Genomic DNA, 16,789 nt, shown 5'->3' with positions numbered 1-16,789 from the left:
GATGACGGTGATGAAGGAACCAAATCAAGTCGAATATGGCTGCAAGTCTGAATGGATGAGCACCGAACTTAGCTAAAATAATATTATGAGGGGTGACCCTGTGACATCTAATGATATGCTGTAGAAGTAGAGTTTGCACGCGCTCGATTGACGCCCAATCTGAGACTAGGAGAGAAGGTCCCCAAATCACGGAGCCATAAAGAACAGTTAGTCATACAAGGGAGTCTAGGAGGGACAACTTGGATTAGGTATCCTAAAAATGATGTTTGAAGCACTGTCTCTCAAGTATAGCAAGAGATCCCATACCCTTACTGACTTTGGACTGAATCGCCGGTCTCATATTGAAGCAGGGTCTAGAGAACTTCTCTCTGAGATACATATATGAAGTAATCTCAATCTTTTGTCCCTAAAAGAAGGAAGATGAGAAGTCTTTAAGCAATTAAAGACCATAAACTGAGTCTTACCCAGGCTAACCAACAACTGTCGTTGGTCACAAAAGGAAGCCAAACCATCAAGAAGCCTTTGTAAACCCTCTGGAGAAGAAGCTAGAAGAACCATGTCATCTGCAAAAAGAAGAATGGAGATCAAGACCTGATGCAAGTAACACCCATCACCAGGGAGCGAGGAGTTCATAAGAAAGTCCTTAAGGTCATCAATATACAAACCAAACAAAGTGGGGGAGAGAGGGCAGCCCTACTTAACCCCAATTGTGCTATGGATCGGAATTGAGAATCCCTCAGGAAGCCTGAAGCTACCCACCATAGTTTTGTACAATCTCATTATAGCAGTTAGCAACATCTCAGAAATCCCAATCACACAAAGTCTCTAAAATAGAGCCATCCTAGGGATGGAATCAAAAGCCTTGCGAAAATCAACAAACCATCAATATACTTTCGCCGATCTGTGTCTAGCCTCCTCAATAATAGCCCGTAATGTGAAAATGTGATCCATGGTTTGGTAGTCAGTATGAAAACCGTCCTGTCCTCTAGCTCTACACCCTCTACTATCAAGCTCTTTGGATAACATAGCATTCAGGGTTGTGGCATATAGTTTGGCAAACGTATGCCTGATCATAATGGTCCTGTAGTTACTGAGGTCAGAGACAAGATCGGTCTTATGAATCGGATAAATCAGATGCCTTGACCAAGAATCAGGGAAACCAGTACAAACCACTCTATCAAAGAGTATAGGGAGATAGGAGCCAAGGACTGGGGCACCAAACTTGAAGAGTTCGGCCTGGAACCCCTCCTCATCAGCCACTCTGTTGCATCTCATGGATCTGATGGTTAAAACTATAAAACAATTTCAACAAACCTACTTGGGAAAGAGACTTGTCTTCTAAAACCGGTTGGAATCCTCCACAAATCCACTCAAATCTGCCTTGAATCATTTGCAATCACCTAAGAATGCCTTGAAACCCTTCTCTCCACACCTCAAGCCTCTAGAATGCACAAATGAAACTGGTGTTACAAAAACAATTTTTTTGCCCTATATTGCTAGGCCAAGTGTGCAAACGTTTTTTTACTGCATACTGTGAGTTTTAATGAAGTTCTCGCCAATTACTTTGTGAGTAGTCGGCGATTTTTTTTGCTCAACTGAGTACTTAGATCGGCGATTAGTTTGGTGAATTTCTCGCCCAACTCAATAGCTCGGCGATTATTAGAAAATCATAGAGTAAACTGCGATTCTGCCAACTATGGGCACTGGTATGAAAACTATGAACATGACAATAGTTTATCTAAGAAAGAAGATAGTGGGGAACCTTTGATTTTTGAGTTTGAGTAGGCATTAGATGTTAGGATGTGGACATGAAGAAGACATTAACAAAATCTAGTACCGATGTGTGAACACCTTTTCACATCTACAATTATTGCTGATATTAAAGGGATTTTGGAGAAACTAGAGCCACAAAAAATGAGCACACCAGTGAGGAAGAACAAGAGGAACATAAAAACCTAGTTGAAGATTAAAGAGTCTTTGGTAGGAGAAGATGTTTTATTGGTTTCTAATAATGGCATGCTGCCAAAATATCAATGAGGAGAAGACAAAAGGGATTCTACTTGTTCGATAGAAAGAGTTCAATTTCAAGGAAGGTGCATCAAATCAAGCACTACATTTTCATATCCGCAACTTATGTTGGTATTAAAGAGTTTGAAGAGAAACTAGAGACACAAGAAAATGAACATACCAAGTAGCAAGAACAATAGGAACCTAAAACACAATTTGAAGATTTAGACACTTTGGTAGGAGAAAAAGTTTTATTGGTTTCTATTGATGGCCAATGTCACCAAAATATCAATGAAGAGAAAGCAAAAGGGATTCCACTTCTTGGATGGGAAGAGACTTTTTAGACTGCAAGGTTTAGGTATAACACCTCTATAAACTATAGTATGCTAGGTAAACTTTTTAACGTCATTGGTGAAGTTGGTAAGCTTTCTCACCCATCGAGCTAGGCCCTCAGCCTGAATGGAAAGAGTTCAAGTTGAAGGAAGTTGCACCAAATCATGCACTATGTTTCAAACTCCTAGATGGCGTTGATTGATTTCTAAACAAGCTTCCCATGTGATTACAAAACTCTCATCGCCATGGAAAACATGAGGTAAGTGAGAGTAAGGGACACAACTTGTAATATAGGACGTGCACTCTTTGTTTTAATTTTCAACCTATTTTTCCTCGTGTATGAGTGATCTCTTGACGATCAAAGTGGATCAATGTTCAAGGTCCATAGATCACTTGTGGGAGCCAAATATTGCCATTGAAGGCACTTTTGTGGACGATGGCCAAATAAAGATAGTCACTTTGAGGTGTTTGATACTAGATGATGAAAATAAAAATAACTGGCATTTTGGTGCTCACGATTTTATGATTTATTTTTGTGCTTTGGATATCAAACTATGAACAAGTTAGGGGGTACATGAAGGATAAGACTCTAAAAATTCCTAGCATCATGAAGGCAAAGCAATTCCTCATCACACCTTGGGTAATCACAGGATGTGCAAAGAATTCTATATCATGTATCTTGGAGCATTGTGTTGAAGATTGTAGCTGCGATAGAGATCTTTATCCATGTTTTAATGAAATAGAAATATGTTTGTTATGACCGTTATGGTCACCTTCAGCTGAAAGAGACATTTTGTGATAATATTTATGTTATATAAAAGGACATGTATCATACCTCATGCAAAGAGGCACGTGCATGAAAATATGAAGTATCAAATATCTGGAAATATGAAGGGTCTTGCATCAGCGATTTGAAGAGACCTTCGTGTGTAAGATGAAGAGTCTAAATTCAATCTATTTATATGAATGCTTAGTGTATTGTGTGGAGATCAAGTGAAAGCCTTGTACTTGAACGTTTTATTATCAATAAAACATACATTTTTCTGGTGTGGCTGGGTTTTTCCCTTCAAGTGGAAAGGTTTTTCCAGGATAAAAGTTTTGTTCTCTTGCCCTTATTTTTGTTCTTTATAGCTATTTATGAATTATTTCTGAGCAAAAATGTTAACATGGTATCAGAGCCAGGTTTAATAACAACAATAAGGGAGTTTCATTTGTGTTCTAGTTTTTTGCAGGCAATTTGTATGTGATAAAGGTTGGTAGCAGCATGTTTGCCTAGTTCTCTTACAGTTTTCGTTCTCTTTTGGTTCCGTTGGTTTTAAGTTGTTATTTATATGTCTTATATTTGCTGTGTGATCCTTCCTTATATTAGTCTATTGGGAGAGGTCTTTGTTTCGAACGATGATGCTTTCTATCTTCATTATCATTCAAAGAAATACTTTTTCATGTCTTGTTATTTATGTCTTGTATCATGATTATTCCTTGCATGTATGTAAATCTGCACGAGCAGCTTGTGGGTGAAAGATTACAGTTTCTAGTGGCTGTAGATCATGATTTTTTTCTCCTGCATTCAAGCACTGCATTTTAATAAAGTCTTTTATATATCTATGAGAATCAAGGGATTTTCTTAACCTACATCTTCAAGTTCTTCATTGCCCTAGCAGTATAGTCATTCTACGACAAGGAGTTATATCTCCTGCTGTCCTTGCTGATCTATTCCGACCTCCGTCAGACTATCGAAGGTCAATGAAGCAATAATCAGGATTGTGTTGGAGCAAATCTATCATAGTAGTCATCCATTTGGAGTCAATTTGTATTGTATTTGACTCATCTATTTGGATCTTAGGAAGTCTTGTGGAAATTCAGAATTTTTTAGGTCTTTCCATCAATTTCAATTCGCTGTGTTGTTGTGCGATGGAGGTTCTTTTGTTTTGCAATTACCTCATGCTCGAGATTGTGTTTGTCATTTTGCATGCTCCTCATGGAATGTTGTTGAATTTGTAATCTGTTGATGACTAAATGAATAAAATAACTTTTCTCATCTCTCTATTTTATTATGGTATCAGAGCTTATTGGCCTGTTAAAGTCTGTTTGGTGTTCATTTCAAGAGACACTTCGTGCAGCAGAAATGAGTCTTTTCTGCTGATATGTTTTGAGTGTTTTTATATTCTTCAAGAAAAGATTTGCAACACTGCTTCATCGGTGTTATTGATTAGTATTGATAGTTTGTTAATTGTGAAGAGATTGTGAGGAAATAATACATAAAGTTGCTGTTGAGAAATAGATCCAAGGTTGAAAGGGCTTAGGGCCTGGCTTGATTTATCAGATCATCTTGTGGTAGGCACAAGGTCATGAGGTCCAGTCTGTCCCCAGCCCACATGGTACTGGAGGGTGTGTAATGTGAGTTTCTCCAACTATGTTAAAACGTTTACCTAGTGCACTACAATTTATAGAGGGGACTGCCCCATTCCTGCAGTCTTAAAAAGAGGTCCTAGGTTAAAAAGGGATCCACCACCAAAGGAAATTGTCAATAAGGTAGCTAGTGTGTGCTTTTAGATTGCATGTAAGTGGCTCACCACCACTTGTTAGTCTTACCATACATCTTGAGATACCTTTGTGCTTCAACCAATGAGAAAGACCAAAGTTCCCCAATTGAGCATTGAAGAAGGAATCAAGTTTCTTTGTTTGGAAGAGGCTATCACTTTGAAGATAGAGAGGGATGCTGTAGAGAATGGTTAGATGCTTAATAATCCGAGGTGGTTGTGAACTGGAGAAACTAGACCTCATTGAGGTTATGAGACATACATGTGAGGATTGGTAGCCAATGATCCAAGATCAAGAAGTCAAGTATTATACTTATGAGGGTGACGAGACACTTCATGTGCGAATTATGTTCAACAATGTTGGGATCTTGGATGACTGTTAGGCGACTATATGTACAGTTGGTGAACAACTTGAAGATGTCTTACTGGTTTCAGAACTTTTTTCAAAGATTAGCTTATGCATAGTGTATTTTCTGTTATTTTATTTTATGTTTATCAATTTTATTTCTGATATGTATTATGTCCGTTGTTCTGTTTTATGTTGTTAGTCAATCAAATATCCAATTTGTACCATGTAGAGATATGTTAGAAGTGTTGATTGATGGAGGAGTAAACATGATAAACTAGATACTGAGGGTGGGGGGGGGGTGAATCAGAATCTAAAACACTTTTCACTTCTCATAGATTCATGCAGATCTATCAATAACTTGTGGATATAAAACTTATAATGTAAATCTGCTGTAGCATATAAATCTGATCAATCACATGCATGAAAATAAAACACATAACACAATATTTGTTACTTAGAAACCCTCCAAGGTGAAGATAAAACTGGGGTGGGGATGATACCCACAAATTTTCACTACTGCAGTAATAAAGTTAACCAGTTAAGGTTAAAAATATTTGACCATAAAATATGATCTACCCTGTGAGGGGTCTACCCTGTTAAAAGCTTAAGAGACTGTTAGGTCTCACTTTGTTAGAGGCTTTAACACTTACAACAAAGTAAGGACTCTGTTAGGAGGTTTACAAAGATTTGTTAAGACCACTTTGTTAAGAGATTTACCTTGATTCAAGTCTGTTAAAACTGATTCAGTACTTGACTCTCGGTTTGCTCAGTAAGCTGATTTCGAGTCTCCTCCTTGCTGACTGATCCTCTCCTCTGATTTAATGTGCTTGTCGTTTCCTTTCACTTCACTGTAATGACTAGGTCACTCGGTCTGTTAGATGATAAAAGAACCCTACAATGACTTCTAAACTGATCTCAATCCCTTTCTGTCAATAGCTTCATGTTCACACATACTCTTTTCATCTCCTTCTGTACTGGTATATGATCTAGGTTAAGATCATTGCTATATAAAGATTTTTGTAAAGAGTTTTCTAGATGATTCCATGTTTTGCCTCTTTACCTTGATCGTCGAAGACACAACATAGGGATCGATGATCCACAACGTGTAAATGTTCTGTAACAACCCTTGACAGTATTAAATGTTCTATAACAACCTCTTCAAAACTTAAATATTCCTTCCAAGTCAGCCTATTAATCGTTTTGCCTAAAACTCTGTACCATTCTTAACTTTTATGTAAACTCTGCATAGCTCGGCCTTTACTGTTTTCTGATGCTCGATCTTCATTGTGCTCAATACATACTAAGTAACTTGGCACATGTATTCTCAAAACTTGCTTGGTCGTTGATGAACTCGGCTCGTATACAAAACTACTCTGTGACCCAAAAACTTACTCGGCTTCTATAGAGCTAGGTACATACTTATGTACATGACTTGGCCTATATAGAGTAGCTCGGTCACAGCGATGACCGTCTGTCGTTACCTTGTAAATGACTAAGTGATTGACATTAATAGACAACAATGGTTAGAGATACCAACAATCTCCCCCTTTGACATTAGTGAAAAAACACTTTGTCACATTTACATCACTTTGGCGTATTTAAATTTATACAATTCAATTTGCTAATGAGCTCTCCCCCTAAGTCATGTGACTTATGAACAATGCAAAAAACAACAATACAAAAATGAATAATAGAACCCTTTCACCTTTATTCAAATCTGTATGCATCACATTACTCTGTCTCTCTTCAATTCTCTTTGCCCATCTTCACATCTCTTTCCTTCTACACATCATGTTTCATTCCCCCTTAGTTTTGAACACTAAAAGTTTTTGCTGTTGGGGTTGAATGGGTGGAAGTAACGCATATGTTTCAATGAATTCTTCGTGAACTATGATAATCATGGACAGTGCATGATCCCATGTGATTCTTGCTACCTCGAAAATGTGATTTTGCAAGTGAAGTCTTGCAACCAAATCAATTAAACTATCAACCACTGATAATTTGTGATCCTCTATGATAAGATCCTGGGCTGTTTTCAGTTCTCTCTGCATGACCTCCAAATGAGGTATCATCATCGCCTGAATAGAGATCAATTTGGATCTCATATTGCTGTCAGCTACCTAAAGCTCAGCCAATGTGCCTTGAGCATTCAATAGATTATTGTAATGATCAGTGCTTAATCTTGCTGACTCTGAAATAATGCTGCTGGATCTCTTCGTCTCAGCCTGAATTGAATTTATTTGTGCTTGAATAGCATGTGTGAATCTTGACACATCTGACAAAATTGTGTACAAATGTTGTACTTTCTTAATCAATTCAATCATAACCTGTGCTTTCACTTGTAATAGCACTTTCTGCTCGACAATAGTTATGGAAACTTTGTCCACAACCTTGGTTTCAAATCTTCTTGCTGACCAATCCGTTAGCTTCTCATTTGACTCCATATTTCTAGCATTCACTTATTCAACTATATTTACAAGCTGGTTTATGATTGGTGCTTCTTCAAAATTTTGAATGTCAAAAGCATCAACAAAAATATGCTTTACATCGTGTACCTGTTTTTGCTTGTGCTCTCTTTTGAGCTCTTCTTGTCTCTTCTTCATCAAAATTTCTTGTAGCAAAATAGTTTTCTCCAAGGTGAGATTTGCCAGATCCAATTGTGGCATCTCAATGATTTCAGCCAGACTAACATCAATATTTGATGAAACGTCTTTTATTGCTTTCCTCTTTCTGCTAGGTGAAGGAGTGCTACTGCTCAGCATTGCTTTTGGAGTTGGTGAGGGGGTGTCACCACTTGGTTGTGTTTGTGCATCTGTGCTCGAGACAACAATAGTCACACTCGGTTCAGCTTTATTTGCTCCTTTGTCTTCCTCAATATGAGGTGCTGAAACAATATTATCATTTACATTTGTTTCTCTGTCTTCACCATCTGCCTCTTCATTTGTAAGCCTTGACTACTCAACTTCTAGAGTGTCAAGGGTGTCGGCATGTATAGGAGACATGCTACCTTGTGGGCTCGACTCACCTGAGTTTTCTCCACTACTGTATTCATCATCAATGTTTACAGTCTCTACCTTCTTTGTAGCTAGCCCAAAATTGCTCTTCCATAGCAATTCACTTTGTTGTTGTACAACTTCCTCATTATTTTGTAATATCAAAAACATTCTGTATTTAGGAACAAATCTGCTCCTATACTGTTCCAAAAATGTGTCTTGTTGATCTTGTGATAGATTAGGCATAACTTTGACTAATTTGTCAGTTCTTATCTGTTTCTCTGCTACTTCAGCCTGTTGCCATCTTCTCTCTAGTCTATCGTAAAGATCTTCGGGTATCTTCTTCTCTATTGCACTAGGAGCTAGTTTTTGATTTGCAATCATTTCTACCACAGCCTCCTCAACTTTATTTCAATCATCATTATCTAGTGTGTCATATTTGACATATCTAAAACTAGATAATCCTACAGATCTTCTTAAGGTTTCACATACCTCATCAATAGTCTTTATTTGCCTAATAGGTGGTACTCTAACCAATCTCGTTTTGGTTCTGGGGGCATTGGGCTCACTAGTCTCTACTACCTTCTACTTTGCAAATTGCTTGGCACTAGCAGCTGCCCTGGTCCTTGGCTTGTTTGGTGGTGGAGGTGTCATTGCTGTCTTCTTTTGTGTTTCTTGAGCCTTCTTTCTCAGTGGCATGACAACAACTAGGGCTTTTCCCTTGTCACTTTCTTCTTCTTCTTCTTCCTCACCACCACTGTCTTGTTCTTCATCTTCACCAAGACCTTGTGTAATTCACAATGGTTCCTTGCCCCTAGGGTGCCTAGCTTAGCTTCTAGGTCTTCAATCATTTTCTTCCTGTTCTTCTCTTTGGAAGCTATCTTGATATTCACAGTTATTCTTGCTTTGGCTTCCTCATATCTACCAAAAGGTTCAGCCTCGACGTCTATCTCCTCTTTCAGTAGTGCCCTAATATTTGCACTCACTATATCACTTTCTATATTCAAAAAATTGTAACCAAGCCTTCCTCGGCTTAACTGCCTGTACAAAAGTGTTGTCCATGTCAACAAGAAAACATGTCATTGTAGTACTTTGTGACCAATTCTTCATGAATCCTCAATCTTCTTTTCATCCTTTGCTTAAATTCATCGAAATAAGCATCCATTACATTTTCAGAGTTCTCTCCCAATAGAGTAATGTATCCATTGATCTGCTTTGTCATTGGTTTGTCTTGCTCCCATACAATATTACCAATACCAGGAAAGTACTTTTGGATATAAAAGAAAATACGAACAATGAGGGATCCAAACTTACACATTGAATTCTTCGCTTTTCTTATTGATGACTGATTTTCTTCAAGTTGTAACTTCTGTAGCTCGGCAAGATCATACTCATGATCTTTCATCACAATCTTTCAAGCTTGATCCACAGCCATACAAGGCATGCTATTTAATTTGCTCGATTGATAGAATTTGTGAGCAATGACTCACTGAAAATTCAATTAGTGGATCAGAAATGCTTATAATGGACAAACCACGTCCATTCCACTTGGCTCCAGTGTTAGCCTCAACTTCCTCATGGCTTAAACATCTCATGGTCTTCTTTTTGTCTAGGGTTGGATAACCTGTAACCTTGTGTATCATTTTCTTTGTGATTACCACTGGTCCATTTTGTAGCCAATACTTAATGTCATCTTGAAATTTCTCGGGAACTTTAGGGCAGGAGTTAACCCTTTCGTGTCAACAATTTGAAATTCGTCCTTCAAAGTTCCTTCATTACACAACTTCTCATAAGCTTCCCTGGTTTCATAATCTCCTACGTCTCCAATTTTGCACATATAACAACTTCTGACATCATGGATCATAATGACCTTAGGTGGTATCGAAGATAACGCACCCATTGAGTCTCCTTTCATAGCAATCTCTGGAATAGCACGAAATTTAGGTGGAGGATAGGCGTCACTCATCACCAGTTGAATTCTACTAACCTCTTGACTCATTCTAGAGGTTGATGAAGCTGCCATGATTGTAGATAGGGATTGAAGTTCTTTCTTTACTTGATACTCGACACAGTTCAGATTCTCAACTCCTTCAAGCTTCTTGATCAAATCACCCTTGAAATCTTTGCTGGTTGCTAAAATCGCTAAATCGCTCTGTACTTTCGAAAATCTGAATGCAAGGTATGAAATAATGTCTTCGAAATTTGTTATATACCTTCTTCCTATTCAATTAGGGTCTCCATTAATGTTGCATACTTTAGATGAGTGGAAGCCAACTGTCTTAGTCGATATTGATGCCCTTCAACTAGGTCTTTGTGTTACAGCTCAATCTCTTCCATGTCACTTGGTCTCTATTCTTGAAATCCTCGGTCCATGTTGCAATGCTCGGTCAACATAGACAATTTCCTTACACTCGGCAACCTTTCACAAATTTGTTCTTATGCATCTTGTATATACAGATATGAACTTTTGGCACATTTATATGTAAGGAATTGATGTGTGCTATATCAATTAAGTATATAGTTCATACATACCTCTCTTGCTTAGTTTGAGATGACATGATCACCTTCTCGATTGGATTGGGTGACCTCAACTCCATTAGCTCCGCTATTTCCATCTTCTGTTTTCTTTTTCCATTTTTGGTTCATTTCATTCCTCACTTGCTCAATGTCCACTTTGCCTTTGCCTTTATTCTTTGTTTGATTTTTTTAATGTACTTGAGTATTGCAATTCTTACTTTGATGTCCAAACTTGTGACATTTGGAACATGCATTATTAGGTGCATAATTCTTTCTCTAATTTGTCTAATAGGGTTTCTTTAAGCTTCTTTGAGAGAACCAGTGCTTTGATACCAATTGTTGATTGATGCAGGAGTAAACAGGATAAACTAGATACTGAGAGGGTGGGGGGGTGAATCAAAATCTAAACAACTTTTCACTTTTCACAGATTCATCCACATCTATCAATAACTTGTGCATGTAAAATTTATAATGTAAATCTGCTATAGCATATAAATCTAATCAATCACATACATGAAAATAAAACACATAACACAGTATTTGTTACCCAGAAACCCTCCAAGGTGAAGGTAAAACTGGGGTGGGGATGACACCCAAAAATTTTCACTACTACAGTAATAAAGTTAACCAGTTAAGGTTACAATGTTTGACCATAAAATATGATCTACCCTATGAGGGGTCTGCCCTGTTAAAAGCTTAAGAGACTGTTAGGTCTCACCTTGTTAGAAGATTTAACACTTACAACAAAGTAAGGACTCTGTTAGGAGAGTTACAAAGATCTGTTAAGACCACTATGTTAAGAGATTTACCCTGATTCAAGTCCGTAAAAATTGATTCAGTACCTGACTCTCGGTTTTCTTTGTAAGCTGATTTCGAGTCTCCTCCTTGCTGACTAATCCTCTCCTCTGATCTGATATGCTTGTCTTTCCCTTTCACTTCACTGCAATGACTAGGTCACTCGGTCTGTTAGTAAACTGATCTCAATCCTTTTCTGTCAATAGCTTCATGTTCACACATAAACTCTTTTCATCTCCTTCTCTACTGGTATATGATCTAGGTTAAGATCTTCGCTATATAAAGATTTCCATAAAGAGTTTTCTAGATGATTCCACATTTTGCCTCTTCATTTTGATCATCGAACACACAACATTGGGATCGGTGATCCACAATGTGTAAATGTTCTGTAACAACCTCTTATAGTATTAAATGTTCTATAACAACCTCTTCAAAACTTTATTCCTTCCAAGCCGGCTTGTTAATCGTTTTGCCTAAAACTCTATTCCATTCTTGACTTTTATTTAAACTCTGCGTAGCTCGGCCTTTACCGTCTCCTGATGCTCAACATTGTTGTTGCTCGACCTTCATTGTGCTCGGTACATACTAAGTAACTTGGCACATGTATTTTCAAAACTTTCTCGATCGTAGATGACTTGTTCGGTTGCTAATGAACTCGGCTCGCATACAAAAATATTCTGTGACCCAAAAATTTGCTCGGCTCCTATAGAGCTAGGTACGTACTTACTTATGTACATGACTGGGGCTATATAGAGTAGCTCGGTTGCAGTGATGACCATTTGACTCTGCCTTGTAAATGACTAAGTGATTGACACTAATAGACAACAATGGTTAGAGATACCAACAAGAAGTCCATCAAAATTTAGTTATTCCTTAAGGGGTAGTATTAATAAGTCATAACTGAAGTGTACACGTGCTGCCATGTTTGAATTTCTTTTGGGTTATCTTCCAATGCAACTCAACTATTATTGCATATTGTTAAGTGTTATATTAACTTAAAATTATTTATGTTTCTATATTGCTTTTGAAGTAATGAAAATCTCCTCTAATATCTTGGAAAATTGTGTTAAGATATGTATATGTGTTTCCTATTAATGTCATACCCAGCTGAATCTATATTGGGGGTCTTAAAAAATGGCTGTATCTGTATTCGATACCATATCCATATGTGAATTCCTATCCATGTCCATGCAACTTTGTTTGTGAAGCTCCAGTCAAGTTTGCTGTCAATTGCTATCAAGTTTGTTGTCAATTGATTTAGTGTGTTGTCAAGTCAGATAAACCGTAATTATTTAAAAGAAATCAGACGAGTCTTTAGATGCTATAAATTTGTGATCTGTTGATAAATAAATTAATAATCTAATGTGCTGTTCTCAGTTCTCTCTTTTAATAATATCTCTCAGCAGTTTTTAGATATATGTATTCAAGATATCTATACTGGCATAAAATGAACAACATTAATCCTTGCAGGCATGATATGTATTTGTAAAATGTCAATCTTTATCAAACATAATGTTTTCTCAATGTATACAAGGAAACATGTGGTTTTCCATTCAGCAATTTACCTTATGAATTATTTTTTGCAGTATGGCTGATTAACTGTACAAGGCATTTCTTTTTCAAACTTTAAGGACCCTTGGGCTTAGCACTTTTTGCCTTATTTTTCTTTTGTTTTCAGTTTCTGGGAAAGTCCAGTGAGGCCTTAGCAGATGTGAAGACATCCCGCCACCTGGCAGAGAATCTGCTGTCTTCCTTGGGACATATCTTTCTTTGGGTGGTCACAATTTGAAGACTGCTATTGTTTGTTGGTGTAAAAACGTGTGCTTCTGGAAGCTAACCGTGATATTATTTGTTTCTTGGTGTTTGTCAACATGAACAGGTAATATGCCTCCACAAAAGCCATGGGAGCGCAGCGGAAGCTCATCTGGTCCTTCTCCATTCAAGCCTCCTTCAAATGGTCCCACAAGAACTGTTATAGAGGCAGCTGAAGATGCAAAAAATGGACAGAAGATTATGGATACTGAACGAAGTGTGTCTGTTGCTAACAGAAATAATATTGGTAGACCTATGCCAGTGAGACCCTGGGAACAAAATCGTGGGGTTGGCTATGGAAGTAACTATGGAGGTATACATGTTTCATTTTTTTCAATTCAACTAATACATATATTGATGCTGCCAAGTTAATGCGTCTCAGTTAATGTGGAACATATCTGTACCATTATTTCCATCCTTATAAGCAAGAAATATTTCATTTCGTTACATCCTCATTTGTAAAGGATATAGGGCTGCTTGTGTTTTTTGAGTAACATTAGTGTTCCTTTCGTGAAACTCAAAGTTTACATAATGCACTTCATCTGCTGAGTTTGTTTATTGATTGCAGGGATTCGTTCTATGCCTAATTATAATTCTACCTATGGTTCTATGACACCTTACAATTCAGGATATACTTCTGGTATGTATGGATCAAACAATACATATGGTGGATTGGGAGGATATGGAAGTGCAGGAGGTGGATACAGCAGTGGTCTTGCAGGAGGTGGATACAGCAGTGGTCTTTATGGCAACAATATGTACAGAGGATATGGCAGCCAGAACGGATATGGTGGAATGTTCAATAATGGGATGGGAGGACCAATGGGTGGATATGGCCTCGGCCCTGGAAGTCCCTATGCCAATGGGAATGGAGATCCAAATAATCCATATGGTGGACCTCCATCCCCACCGAGCTTTTGGCAGTCTATGCTGAATGCGGTGAGACTACTTTTTCTCTTATTTACCATGTGTCTATCCTTCTGATTCTGTACATTTGAGTTCAGTCTTCTGATATGAAAATTATCAGCATTTCTTGAAATAAATGAAATTAAACAATTGTCTTTTCTTAAACGTATTTATTGTCTACCTAGCTTCACTGTTGATAACTTATTTGTGAATGTTTCTCAAACTGAAATGTGTCTTTGGGTACTGTACAGACAGCAATACACATTTATACACTTGTAATTTTAGAACATATTTGATGTGCAAATCGAGAGAATGTCTTCAATGTTGTCAAGAATGCACAGGCTTTTCTGGGGTTCACATAATGTTTAGTCTGTTTGGAATCAATCTTGGTAAAAAGATGTTCTCAAAGTTTGCGTTTCTTTTTTTAGCATGGATCAATTCACCTTTTTCCCTAGAGTCCAATTTAACTAGGAACATACAACTAACTACTTATTTTAGAATATCTTGCCATTTCAAATCAAGTACATCAAAATTAACATATCCTTCCAAATGGATCCTCTATTAGCAATCAATTTTTAATGTGGGAAATTGAGAAAGTTTTGATATGTATGTGACTGAGGGGCTAGTTGGTATCCCATCATAAGATGATGTGGGTACGCTTGGATATTGAATATATGATACCTAATGTGTCTTGAGATGGAACCCTTAATGTACAACTAATACAAATGTGGCTCAAAATTTCTATTTTTACATGGTTTGAGAAGACTAACTTGTGCTAAATATTTGAAAATACAGTTGCATGGTATTGTGAGTTTCTTTGGTCGAGTTGCTATTCTCGTTGATGAGAACACTCAGGCATTTCACTTTTTTATAACTGCTCTTCTCCAGGTAATTCTGGTCATATCTATATGTCTATTTTGGAAATGCTAATCTTTTTGTGACTTGTCATGTAAAGAAACAAACCTGACTTCTGTTGTTCTGTATTCCACTACATTCTGTAGTTGTTTGACCGTACAGGTGTATTGTATGGAGAAATTGCTCGGTTTGTGCTGAGGTTGCTTGGAATTCGGACAAAACGAAGAGGCATGTCAAGGCCTGGATCAAGATCAATTGATGGTCAACAGATACCCGAAAATTACTACATTGAAGAACCCAAAGGAGCAAGTTCAACCTGGGAAAATGTTTGGGAGGATGAAGGTGGCAGGCCACAATAATCAGGTGCAGGATATGCCATATTATCCAATCAAAGTGTATTCCACCTATTTGTTTATGGAATACCAACCATTGACAAAAATCTTGTGCGCTTATCTTGCGTTCAAGCAGTTTTCTGGCCTAATATACCACTCAATTGCAGAGTGCATCAGTATAAGAGCTTACCATTTAAAAGGAGCTGGGAAATCTGCGGGCCATTGAGGCACACTCAAGGCAGCTAGAAGTGGTCTGCCATTGTACCCCGTACGATAAATGATAATTATTAGCAACTTGATTATAGAAAATTTAGTTGTAGATGGTCAGGAGAAACAAGTTTTGATCTTCATGTCCAAACATTTACTTTATGTAACAAGGGATAAATGTTATCCATATCCGCTCATTTCTTTGAAGTGCAAATTCTTTGCTCGAAGCTTGCATATAAGGTTCTGTGCCATATGTATATAAATAATTATGACGTTTGAGTGGCTTAAATGCCCTATGGTCTGTTATAGAGGCTTAATATTTGCAGCAATCCCATTAGGCTTGTTAATGCTTTTGCAAGGATCCAGATTAAACTATCACAAGTTAAACAAATTGCAAAGCTTTCTTGGTAAATCTATGTCTAGTTTTAAAAGTAAGCTGTTTGTTTTTATTTTTCTTCCACTCGCTTTGATGCAGGCTAAAGTTTTGCATAGATTTGAAAGAAAACTAAGGGTTATTCTTGCTTGTTAGCATTTGGCACGAAAGAGCAGTTGACTGTTTTTTCCTAAATGGGATATCAATTCACTTGTCAATATCAATTACAAAGTTGAAATATATGAAATTTAAGTTTTACTTAGCAATTTTGTTTGAAGCGTAGCGGTGGGTTAGAGCACAATACATCTCATCCTTTTTATATCCTAGTAAGAATAAGTTTGTATCCTAAATGTTGCAGAAGACTGAATAAAAGTGAGTTTGATGAATTTGATGGTTAAATCGATCTTAACATTGGCATGTTATAAAATCATCATCCGGATGTTAGAGTTTCAAATGGCAATTTGTATTTCAAGAAAACTGCTGGTACTCGGGAAGCGACTCTTAAAACAAAAATTATAAACGTATGACCTGAATAACAAATGTTTGCTGTGAAATGCTCTTCAGAGAGCAGCTCCCTTTGGTATTTCAAGAGAAATGATGGTCTTTCAAGAGAAATGAAGCAGCAAGAAAACCCATTAATTTTGTTACTCGACTGGTCGCTGAGTGTACAAATATAGTATGTTAAAGTTGTAATGCTTCAACAGGTCCACAAGGACGTCTTTTGAGTCTTTTAAGATGCTAAAGAACACCACACAGAGGTTAAAAGGTCA

The 16,789-nt window shown here is 37.3% G+C and overlaps 1 protein-coding gene across 2 annotated transcripts in view; it reads left to right on the top strand.

Moving 5' to 3' along the window:
* The window catches only part of LOC149540583 (peroxisomal membrane protein 13-like), a 51,120-nt gene extending 35,062 nt beyond the window's left edge, over positions 1-16,058 (top strand). Inside the window, exons 2-6 of one of the 2 annotated variants that reach the window (XM_089801670.1) lie at positions 13,213-13,308; positions 13,414-13,659; positions 13,915-14,285; positions 15,048-15,140; positions 15,254-16,058. In XM_089801670.1, coding sequence (XP_089657796.1) covers positions 13,419-13,659; positions 13,915-14,285; positions 15,048-15,140; positions 15,254-15,466 — 918 coding nt within the window. In that variant the 5' untranslated portion in view covers positions 13,213-13,308; positions 13,414-13,418 and the 3' untranslated portion in view covers positions 15,467-16,058. The remainder of the gene's footprint in view (positions 1-13,212; positions 13,309-13,413; positions 13,660-13,914; positions 14,286-15,047; positions 15,141-15,253) is intronic. The other variant, XM_089801669.1, reaches the window with a different exon arrangement.
* Positions 16,059-16,789: the final 731 nt, after the last annotated feature.

This window comes from Cupressus sempervirens, chromosome 9 (assembly GCF_028749045.1).
Source record: "Cupressus sempervirens isolate cs-2001-9-10 chromosome 9, ASM2874904v1, whole genome shotgun sequence".
Taxonomy (NCBI): domain Eukaryota; kingdom Viridiplantae; phylum Streptophyta; class Pinopsida; order Cupressales; family Cupressaceae; genus Cupressus; species Cupressus sempervirens.
Note: the sequence above shows the minus strand (reverse complement) of the source record. Positions and strands in the feature narration are given on the sequence as shown.